This window comes from Vipera berus (assembly GCF_964194415.1).
Source record: "Vipera berus genome assembly, chromosome: 2".
Classification (NCBI taxonomy): Eukaryota; Metazoa; Chordata; class Lepidosauria; order Squamata; family Viperidae; genus Vipera; species Vipera berus.
This window is the reverse complement of record NC_138203.1, coordinates 68,956,699-68,968,716: the sequence shown is the minus strand read 5'-3', so window position 1 is coordinate 68,968,716 and position 12,018 is coordinate 68,956,699. Positions and strand designations below refer to the sequence as shown.

The following is a 12,018-nucleotide window of genomic DNA, read 5'->3' as shown; positions in this document are numbered from 1 at the left end:
TCCAGGTTTAAAGTGGTACGAACCTTGGCATGGTACGTGTGATCACTGTCTTGAAAATTGATTGTACCAAATGCATCAGTTGGACTAATCTTTGTATCTTTTTCAACAGACCATTCCACATTATATTTTTCTTTTTCGGATTGAAATACAGGATAACCATAATCTATTCCATGGTGATCACCAATTAGCCGACCACAACAACATCTCAAACAAAAAGATAGAGTTTCCATTAGTATTAATTCAATTAAAGTTGCTCTTTTTTTGGTGCTCATTTTTAACATTAAATCACCATACTAGCTACTTCAGCTCAAAGTTTAATATTAGAAATCTGTATATGATTGCCATGTTTTGTGGAGCTTAAAACATAACTACATCTACTCACCGCCCTGAGTCCTTCGGGAGAAGGGCGGTATACAAATATAATAAACTATAAACTATAAACTATGTATGAAAAACATGGCAAAATCATAAAAGATGCGTATGAAAAGGTTTTTTACTTGTAAGCTTTCTTTTGTAAACCAAAAGTCTCTTCCCCCCCCCATCAGTTATCCAAGTTGAGTGTAGATGAATTTGATTATTGATTGTTTTAAAAAAAAAGAATTCATGACATGCCATTTTGTCATAACAGGTAAATTTTAAAAAATATTTCTAGTACAGAAAAATGAGATCCATGATTGGTGAAAGGAACTGCCAAGATTGTATTTTTAGTGTTCAATGTATCGTTGATTAGAAGTTAACTATAAAACCATCAAATTACTTTTTATTGTTACATTATAATATTTTAATAATGAGAATATGAGTTCAGTCCTTGAACTAAGAGCCAAAATCTCCTCTATTTGTTAAGAACACAAAAGAAAAGGGAGTGAAAAGAAGAAAAAAACTACTAAGAACATTGTACATAAATATCAGTTTCTAACTTCTCCTTTGTTATACTCAACTAATGTCCACTATTCATAGACATTTATCTTTTTCTGTGTGTTTGATATCAGTTCTTATTCAAAACTGAAGTTTCAAAGATAGAGTATCAAAGATAAGGATATCAAAACCAGTCTAGATATTTATATTTGGCTTGCTGCATAATATAAAATATGCATTGGAGACATTCTTGCTTGAATTTTTTTTAAACTTCTGTTGTGCATGTAGTATGCTGTTAGTTTTCCAAATTTAAGTTCTCAGTCTGATATCTTCAGTAACATCTCTCTTTTCCAGTGTTGTGCTTAATTAATCCTCACCTCTGTCAACATGTATTTTAGTAAATTGATATTTGCAGGTAACTTTTTTTTAAGAGAAGTGGTGTATAATTTCACTCTCTACTCAGTCTTTATTCACCATTAAAGCAATCCCTGGGATTTCTCGTTATGTCGATCTAAACAATCTTGCCCATTTGGACTGCAATGTTTTACTTCCTTACAGGCTAACTTCCCAGAGGAAGGAATGCATTTACAAATAAGCTAGTTGTTACCCTGATCTTTAATATTTTCTAGAGATGCCTTTAATAGCATTTAAAATCTTGCCCAATGGTCATGACCTGTGCCTAACATGAAAAAAAAGTTGTCCATTGGAAACTTGGCAGGCTTTTTTCTTTTTTAAAAAAACTATTTTTTCTTTCTTGCAGTAGCTAGTTTTTCCAAGATTTTTTTTTCTTTTTCAAAGAAGTTGAGGGGAGCACAAAATATTTTCTGAAAAATATTTTTGTTTTGTTCCATTTCTAATACAAAAGTTATCAATATCTTCGGAATTCAGTTTGTAGGTCATCACTATAACATGATCACTGGCAAATAAGTTATCATTTGTTTGCTTCCTCCTTTCTTTCTCTTTCTTTCTTTCTTTTTCTTTCTTTCTTTCTTTCTTTCTTTCTTTCTTTCTTTCTTTCTTTCTTTCTTTCTTTCTTTCTTTCTTTCTTTCTTTCTTTCTTATTGTTATGGAAGAATGCTTAAATAGTAATTGCACCATCTGTTAAGAATACTTCATTCTTTATTTTTGCAGATGTTGAGATTTTAGATGGTCTTACCGAATTAGATTCTGGCATACTTGACATCCTGCAGAACCTCTGAAAAACAGTTTCATTAAAAAAAAATGCTGGTACATGCATTAAACATTTTAATCAGTTAAAATGAACGGCTTTGTAGTACTTAAAAACTTAACACATTGAATATGTACCTGGAATTCCAGGGTTCCAGGTACTTGCATTCCGTAAGTTTTTGTTGTTGTTGTTGTTGCAGCAACAATCCTGTTATTGCATCAAGAGACTAACACAAGTACCCTGTTGGAATTATTATGCATGATTCCAATATGGTGGTTATGTTAGTCTGCCAATGTAATAATTATAAAATATATTACATGCTGTTTCATAAATATGTCTGAAACTGTACATTTTTGTGTGTGGCATTCCTTAAGATTTAGAACCCATTCTGCAAATAGTAGACTATAAAGAGATGGACTTCATAAAAACTTTGATAACAAATTGGTAAGTAACAGACTGAGGATAGTAGCAAAGTGAGGTGGACTTTAAAATATGAACCCACCATATGAAATATAGGCATAAAAGGAAAAAAGACCGAGTACAAAAAGTTTAACATTATGATATTTCTTTATGAATGCCATTGTATCCAATATTACCCTTGAATGACAAACGATATAAACTATATGTTATTGGGCACAAAGTCAGGTATGATAGAAGCATTATTATTATTATTATATCTGACTGGTCACTTCCCAAGGACCAGGGATTTGTAATTGTTTGATGGTGTTAAAGGTATCATTGCTACATGTAATGTGTTTCACGTAAAGCTGCCCTTACAACTGACTGATGAATGAATTTGTCAGTGCCAATGATATTCAAGCTTCAGATGTTTTGAGATTGCATTCAAGGGGCCTATTACTATTGTTATTGTTCTATTTTTATGCCCTCTTATTCGCGCACACACACATAAATACTTCAGGGAGGTGAACTTACTTAATACCTATGCCTTCCATTTTCCCCACAACAATCCTTGAGGTGGGTTGGGCTGAGACAGTGACTGGTCCAAAGTCACCTACATGATTTTCATGGCTAAAGGAGGCCTAGATTCAAATCTCCTGCTTTCTATGTCAGCATCTTAACCACTAAAATAAACTGGCTCTGCAAGATTTTAGAAACATGGTGGAAGGAACCACAATAATGAAATGTTGGGCTTGATTGGTACATATTGTTGGGATAAAATACAAGACTATATATAGTATTGTACATCAAGAATCGGGACGCGGTGGGTCAGTGGGTTAGGATGCTGAGCTTGTCAATCAGAAGGTCGGCAGTTTGGAATCCCGAGTGCCGCGTAACAGAGTGAGCCCCTGTTACTTGTCCCAGCTTCTGCCAACCTAGCAGTTTGAAAGCATGTAAAAATGCAAGTAGAAAAATAGGGACCACTAAGGTGGGAAGGTAACAGCGTTCCATGCGCCTTTGGCGTCTAGTCATGCTGGCCACATGACCACGGAGATGTCCTTGGACAAGTGCTGGCTCTTCGGCTTTGAAACGGAGATGAGCACCAGCCCCTAGAGTTGGAAATGACTAGCACGCATGTACGGGGGAACCTTTCCTGCCTGAGCAGGGGGTTGGACTAGATGACCTCCAAGGTCCCTTCCAACTTTATATTATATTATTATATCAAGAATAAACTTACCTGCGCAGTGGCCCAATGAATGTTGAATGTTGAAAACATCTGGGTTAAAATAAAAGGACAGGTTAACAGAAAGATATCTTACTACAAGTCTGCTATAACTAACTTGACAGGCAAAAGGGGTAGATGGAGATTTATTAAAGTAGTTTGCTTAAGCCTAAAAGAGCCATGAAGTCATTGTGACTCTAAATAAGGATGTGTAATAGGAGTATAAGGAAGGGTTAACAGCCAAGGAAGTTTACAGAGCTCAAAAATGCAACAATGGGGTCAGGAAGGCAAAGGTAGAAAATCGGCTAGCAAGAAAGAGATATAAACAATGTCAATATTATTGATATGTCTCTCTTGCTAGCTGATTTTAACCAATAAAAAGGTTTTTTTTCAGATACGTAAGAGAAACAGAGGTCTTGTGCTCAGTGCTTATTCCAAACTGGGCAATCTTAAGAAAGCAGAGAAAATGCCAATGTTCCCTCTAGCTTTACAAAGGACATGGTGATTTTAGTACTGTAGATGGAGGAAATATAATAGGGGAGAGTACAAGCCAGTAAGGATGTAGTAAAGGATCTCATAGCTAATATGAATATTTTCAAACCCCATGCCCCAATGAAATACACTCTCCAGTATTGAAGAGATTGGTTGGGACCTCTGCCAACTACCTGAAGAACAAATGTGATCTATTATTCAAGAAAGGGGAAAAAAGATATCCCAGGAATGATTAACCATGGACCCTAACAACATCTAAAAATAGCATATAATGAACCAGGCCCTTTATAATCCTCTTGAAGACAACGCTTCAGTTTGTTGAAACAGGTAAACTGAGACAAATCTCATTTCCTTTTTTGACAAATTTGCTATGTGAGCAGGCAAGAACAATGTTTTGAATGTAATCTCCCTTGATTTCAGCCAAACTTTTGTCATGATTTCATATGACATTCTTCCCTGTTCCTGTCCTCTACCCTTAGTCTCACCCAGAACCAAAATCAGCTCCTTCTTTCCATTGAAGATAAGCTCCCCCACCAGCTATAGTATCTTCTTTATACACATCCAGCTATTTTCCATACAAAATGATAGACATGTGGCAAGAATGCCATCTACCCCAGCAAATGAGGTAAATTGCAGGGTTGTCCCACACAAGAAGGCTCATTTTCCACTGCCAAAATTCCTATATGCTGCTTCTCCAGGTGCCCATTCTAACAGAAAAGCAAAGTCATGATCGCCTGATTTTCACTTAGCTACCACTTCACTTATTAAAGTCACCAGTTCTTGCTAAACAAGAACTAGCTGTATCTAATGATTTTATGCTGAATATGGTAACTATGCCAACTCAGGCAAATAAATCTAGTTTATAGTTGTTGTTCATCAGTCCAACATCTCTCACGCTGCATTTTATTTTTATTCCTTTGTACTGATTCCTTTGCATTAATATAAGCCCATCTAAATGTGCAGAACAGTGAAGAAATGTGTGAATAGCATTTCATCCATGACAAATAGATATCTTCAAATGCCACCTAGCTTGTAAAAGTATCACATTTAAAAGAAAAAGGTGGAAATGACGAATTAAAATATAGCTGCACCTTTGAAGTAATTATTTACAGAAATGAAAATGACAGTATTTAATTTTGTGGTTTAAATATCAGGTACTTGACACAGTCCACTATTTCATTTACAATCTTGCCAATTGAAAAGCTCTCTCTGAAAAGGTTATACACCGCTTTATTATTTGGCCTTAACTTAACAGTGCTAATAAGATTTGGGATTTTCTTATGTCAACCTGACTAACTTTACTCTTTATGCAATGAATACTGACACTGTTCAATATACATTTATACAAAATACACCTGACTCTTTGTACTATTCAAACAAAAAACAAGAAGAAGCAAAGTACCTGTGAGAATCTTTTGAACTGGGTACAATTTTTGCACATTCTCTTTTACTGAAGGCACCTTCAATCCAGGATTTCTGGGACTGAACAGAAATATGACATCTCAAAGAGATTTTCTAGAAACCTTTGATATACAAAAATAAGCAACGGTTCTATAGAAGCATGAAAAAGTTAATGCTATATTGCAAATATTAACACAGAACTGGAAAAAATGTAGAAGCTGTGCATAAAATCATTAGTTTACATAATTCTTGCCTTTACAATCCTTTTTTTTTAACTCACCCAGGCCTAAAGATAGAAGAAATCTTGCAGATCATTAAATAAAATAAGAAATAACAATAGAGAAATCTTACCTCTCCAAGATGAAAAAACATTAAGATCCAGCAACTATTTTATATTTCAGCAATGAGAAAACGGGACCACTCACCCTTTATTGAGGTCAATATTCTGCTCTAAATGAGTAGCAATCTGCTAGTATGGCTTTATAAATGATTACCATATAAAGAAATGTTTAGAAGAAGTGCTGGTCTATCAAGATTTTAGCATGCGCATGGATATCTCCTTGTATCCATTAGACAAGTGTATTGCCTATTTTAATATTTTAAACATTTTAAAACCTGAATGGAAAATTGGGACACTGCAAAGCATTAGTGTCCTGAACATTTTACATGTGCTTGTCTCCATTGCAGTATTATATTTCCACTTGCTCAGGAAAAAAAAACATAGTAACATTAGGGAAAGGAAAAATGGGGAGAGTCCTAAAATCTAGGAGTCTAGGACTTGGTGAGCAACAGCTTCTCCAGGTTGCTTTGTCATAAGTAGCTATTTGGTGGCAAATAGTAAAATACAGTAGGTGATAGCAATCAGTGTGTGAATATATAGGCCCACCCATCTCTGTAATAGCCAGTTTTTGAAAGCATTTGTGCCATATGATAAGATTTCAAATGTATCTGCTAGTTCGAAAAGTTTTGAAACACTTAATGTACCGGTAGACATTTGTTTAAATTAAAATTTGTGTTCTATAATAAAAGCTTTTTTAAATCCTCAAGTAATTCTTAGGGGCCTCTCAGTGAATCTCCTGAAATTCTTAATAAATGACTATTGACAATTTACCAGAAGGCCAAATCATCTATTGCAAATTTTTAGTAGAATAGGTGAATTGTGAAATTATGTACTATGCTAGAATCCTCTGTGAAACTATTCTTTCAGTCAAGCTTTTGAACTGAGCTAGAAGAGGGAAAAGAGCAGAATTCCAATGACTTGTTCTTTGCAATGAATTTATCCATCCAAAATTGGTCTAGAATATGGTTGGTGAACCTGTGATTCTGTAGATGTTGCTATGCAGCCCCTGTTGGAAGTGCAGGAGCTGTGTACAAAACCACCTAAAAAAAAATCACAACTTCTCATACTGTTATTCCAAAGGTTTGGATCCTTCAGCAATTGGAACTCCATGGTTGGAGAAGGATAATGGCAATGAGCCTAAGAAATTTGACTGTGAGTAGGAGGCTTGTTGAGGGACGCAGTGGCTCAGTGGGTTAGGACGCTGAGCTTGTCGATCAGATGGTCGGCAGTTTGGCGGGTCGAATCCCGAGTGCCGCGTAACAGAGTGAGCGCCTGTTACTTGTCCCAGCTTCTGCCCACCTAGCAGTTCGAAAGCATGTAAAAATGCAAGTAGAAAAATAGGGACCACTACGGTGGGAAGGTAACAGCATTCTGTGCGCCTTTGGCGTCTAGTCATGCTGGCCACATGACCACGGAGACGGCCTCGGACAAGCGCTGGCTCTTTGGCTTTGAAACGGAGATGAGCACCGGCCCCTAGAGTCAGAAACGACTAGCACGCATGTGCGGGGGAACCTTTACCTTTACCTTTACCTAGGAGGCTTGTTGCTGAGGTGGCAAAGTATGCATGAGGCGAGCCTATGTTGCTTATGTACCAACGTTATTGCTGCCAAGCAGGAACGGAGATGAGCACCGGCCCCTAGAGTTGGAAACGACTAGCACGCATGTGCAGGGGATCCTTTACCTTTACCTATTTCTGTAAAAATGCTGAAAAATCATCTATTAAGATACCAGCAGTAGTGGGATTCAGCCAGTTCACACCAGTTTGGCAAATTCTGTACCTAATGTTTTGTTACCCAGGTCCAGAATGGACTTCCGGAAGCAGCATCCACACAGAGAACCGGTTGTTCACATATTTGAATCCCATCACTGGATACCAGTATGATATACATCCATTCTACATCTTCACCCCATGCCACATTGGAGACACTTGGAATCTTAACCTTGCATCTTGAAAACAATTGGGGTTTGAATAGCACAATAGGCTAAATGTGAACCTCAGGAAGATATAAGTACTCTTTGTTCAGAAAGACCGTCAGTTTGTGCCAACCATGGTTTGTGTGGCACCTCCAAAGTAGTACTGTTACTTAGGGATTATCCTGAACTCAGAGGTATGTGGGATAAAGCCAAGAAAGCCATGGCTATGGTGATGGTAACGCGTGTTCTTATCACCACATAACCAGATTGATGCAATATATTGTATATGGAACTCATTTGAAGACCACTAAGAAATTATACTTGTTCAAAATGCAGTTAGCCATAAGCTAGCAAGCGACATCCATTGAAAACTATGTTAAAGATACTGCTCTTGCTCCCACTGGGTTTTTGAATACAACTGAATCTGCTAGTTATAAAGCTTGGTTCCTAGGTATCTTTTTTTTAATTAAAAAGTTTTACAATACATTTTGAATATAACCCCTCCTCCTCCCCCTCCCCTCTCCCCAACCCCCCCCTACCCTACCCTCCCCCCTTCCCGACTTCCCAGAGCTGAATACAGGGTATAAAAATACAAACAAGCATAATCTAAAATATGCTAACAACAATAAAACATTAAATTCTGTCGCACTTTAACTCTCCATCATCAAAATATTGATAAAATAACTACTAACTAGTTATACATCATATAGATCCACTACTTATTCAAATGCTAAATGAAACTTTTTAGTCCCATATTTATTCTGAATATATTCAATCCATCTCCTCCATTCCACAATGTATCTCTGTTGCGATTGGTCTTTCAAATACGCTGAAATCTTTGCCATTTCCGCCAAGTTAGAAACTTTTAAAGTCCACTCCTCTGGTTCCTAGGTATCTTAAGGACTGTTGCCTTCAAGTGGAATTGATCCATCAGATATGTTCTTCTTATAAAGTTGATGGTAGTTCTCAATTTTCAGAAGAGTAGAACTGAGGCTCACTTACATTAGCAATGCCCCAGGTTCACATGAGTACCATTTGCAACCTTCCCAGCTAGCTTCCAATAAGCATGGTCAGTTGGGGAAATCAGATTCACTAAACAATCACATCCCTTACTTAATAACTGATGTGATTCACTTAATGATCGCAGCAAAATGGATCGCAAAATTGAGCATGGTACATTTAACAACTGCCTCACTAGTGATGGAAGTTCTGGTCTCAACAGTGGTTGTAAGTTGAGGACCACCTGCACTTTCTTTCATAATGGCCACAGTTTTACGGAATAGTCTCGCCTCCAGAGACGAGGTTGGTGTCACTTTCCATTTTCCAAAAATTCAGATACAACTTCGATTTTCTGAAGGAAGGGATGCCATCAACAGCTATTGTTATATTGTTTGTACTAGGAGATTTTTTATGTTTTTGTTCTATGTTCTTATAATGTTATTCAATTTGTTGTTGACTGTAGTAGTACATTTACTCAAGGAATTAAAGAAGTCTCCAGTTTAAAAATAAGTTCTGTTTCCAAGCTCTGTCCTTAAGTCAAATCTCTTTGTAAGCCAGAACAGTATTATTGTGTAATACTGTATAAGTAGCATTGTGTAATGAACTTGTGTATTTAAGTCGAATTTTGCTACAATATGGGTCATCCTTAAACAAAGGTGTTCTTAACTCAAGGACTTGCTGTATTATTTATCTTTCTTTTTGTGAGATAGATTGTTTAAGAGATGACAAGTAACTTAATGCCATTCAGTGAGACTTGCAGCTGTCTGTAGATTTGAGTCTCCGTGGCCTAAGGCTGCCACAATCACAAGGTATCTCATATCATACAAACTAAAAGACGAAGAAAGTATCCCTCCATGATATCACAAGATTGCCATTTTCATGTTTTAAAATTTTCCCCGTTTCCCATTCTTATATCCTGATACTTTTGTTGCTCTTTTCACCATCATGGCACTTTCCTGGCAAAACTGTCTCTCATTCTATTTCCTTCTAGCAGGATAGGAGTTTATGAATTCTCGCAATTAAAGGATACTTATATCCCTTTTTTGGTTCCTGAGAAGGCAGTAAAGTCTAACTGCTTTGTAAATATGTGACTTGCTACACCCATCACTCAACTTTCACTATTGTGTTTCCTTTGCATTTCTTTCTTACCATTTAAACACTCAAGAATGCATAGAATAATATTTTTCCTTGTTTTAAGATTCATCTTTCAGAATTTTCAGATCTGGTTCATGATTTACTATATAGCCAGTTAGAGTTGGCTGACTGGATATTATGTTTCCATACCCACTCTGAAAGACAGATTCAGGGCATTCAGTGGAGACTTGGCTGAGAAAGGAAACCAGTAGTTACCAGAAGTCTACACGCTTATCATCTCAGCTGTTGATTATGTGAATGTTTATTTCCCAAAGGGTGCCATGGCAGAAGAAAAAATAAAGTTGATCTTGGTGGAGACTTCCTAATGAAAGGTACACTTAAATGCTGATAGCAAGTTTGTAGGTCCCCTAGAATTAATACTGCTAAATTCAAGTTATTGCCCAATATAGACATAAGCATTCAGAAACCGGTGAATTGGGAAAACTTAAGTTTCAAAATATTTATATTAATACACATGCATGCACACACAGAGAGAAGGTAGGATTGCTAACTTTAAAGTCAGTCATATCTGGATTTCTTAGTTCCAGATGAGTTTATTTTACATGTTCTCTTCTCTATAGGAAAATAAAAAAGTATATACATAATACAAAATTAAATATTCTCTTGCCATCTATAATAAAATATGTTACTGTGTCTTAGAAACTAACATTTAGTGTGGGACATACCTTTATACACCAAGTTCACCACATCAAATAAACTATTATTCCTGGCTGGGAAGTCTGTCCTTTCATATATACAAATATATATACAAATACCAAAGCATATTTGACTATAAAAACACACTATTGATAGGAAGAGTGCCTTGACATGTAAAAAGTATATATAATGCTTAATATAAAGAAAATGATCATTTACACATATACCATTTGGATAATTCTACAGTAACAAACTGAAAAGAATTACATTGTTTGGTAAGTTACAATTCAATGATTTCACATTTGTGTCTTTGTAGAATCCCCTTTTATAAGAATAGAAAAGTTCAAGTCACTGGTAAAATGTCTAGATGACAACATAGTCCTTTTTGAAAGTGAAATATATAAAGTTTGACCTGAGGAACCATGAATGAGTCCCTAATGTTCAAACCAATGTAGTTAATATCATCTGATATCAATACAGCTGGCATTTGAAGCTATGGCAGTGATAATTTTTTTGTGTGTTTAGCAGTCTTAAATTACTAGTTTGTCTACATGAAAGGGACACATATAGAGTTCCTTCAACCTCTGGCAATCATATTGCTGAACATTTCCTAGCCTTTCTAAGAAAATTGGTCAATAGACATGAATGTTAGGCAACTTCTCCTTGTTTAGGACATGATGAGCTTGATAATGTTGTCACTTTATCTCCTGCATACCCAGAACCAGATCCTGAGTACAAATCTGAATTTTTTGAGCCCCCCCCCGGCCCATGGATTGTAATTTCATACAAGACTGTATCTTATTTTTCCAACTCCATTTCACAGAAGTCTGAAAACACCTAAATATACTTCTAAGTAATGATCTGCATTGTTTCTCCTCACTTCTAGCTACAAATAAGGAAAACGACTTCTGAAAACAAGAGCCAAATGAACAACAATTTATCCACCCCAAGCATATTCATAAGCATATGCTACATAGCTTTTGTATTTTCTTCCAGCAAGGTGGAATTGGGAAAACAAGATCGGCAGGATGCCTGAAGCAGTGTGTGTAAAAAGTATCTGCTGTGGAACAAGCAAGTTTGAGACATACCTTCAGTTAGAAAGATTACCAGCTGCCTAGATGTACTGCATTAAAATGACTAGCAAAAAACTTCGGTCCAAACTTCTCCATCTGCCCAATTCTATGTAGATTGTTGTTGTTTTTTACCTTCACTTGAACTTTCATCCTGTCGGGTGTTTCTTCCTTACTTCATAAATTGGAGCTTCACGGGCTGGAGTTGCACTCGTAAATCAGTGCTGCACTCTCTTTTTTCCAGTCCCTGAAAGCTGCTTCAAGTATCACAGATACACAGAAAGAAAGAAAGTCCATTCAAAACTCAAAGAACACTTTGCTTGATCCTTGGACTACACCACTGGTTAATGTTCCACTTTCTTCTATC

General features: G+C 36.4%; 1 protein-coding gene across 1 annotated transcript in view; it reads right to left on the bottom strand.

Moving 5' to 3' along the window:
* Positions 1-11,804, bottom strand: part of TRPM6 (transient receptor potential cation channel subfamily M member 6) — a gene marked incomplete at its 5' end in the record, with an annotated part of 76,605 nt that extends 64,801 nt beyond the window's left edge. The window contains 4 exons of the mRNA XM_081318875.1: positions 24-204; positions 2,012-2,050; positions 5,539-5,618; positions 11,787-11,804. Of these exons, the coding sequence (XP_081175001.1) occupies positions 24-204; positions 2,012-2,050; positions 5,539-5,618; positions 11,787-11,804 (318 nt within the window). The remainder of the gene's footprint in view (positions 1-23; positions 205-2,011; positions 2,051-5,538; positions 5,619-11,786) is intronic.
* Between the last annotated feature and the right edge of the window lie 214 nt (positions 11,805-12,018).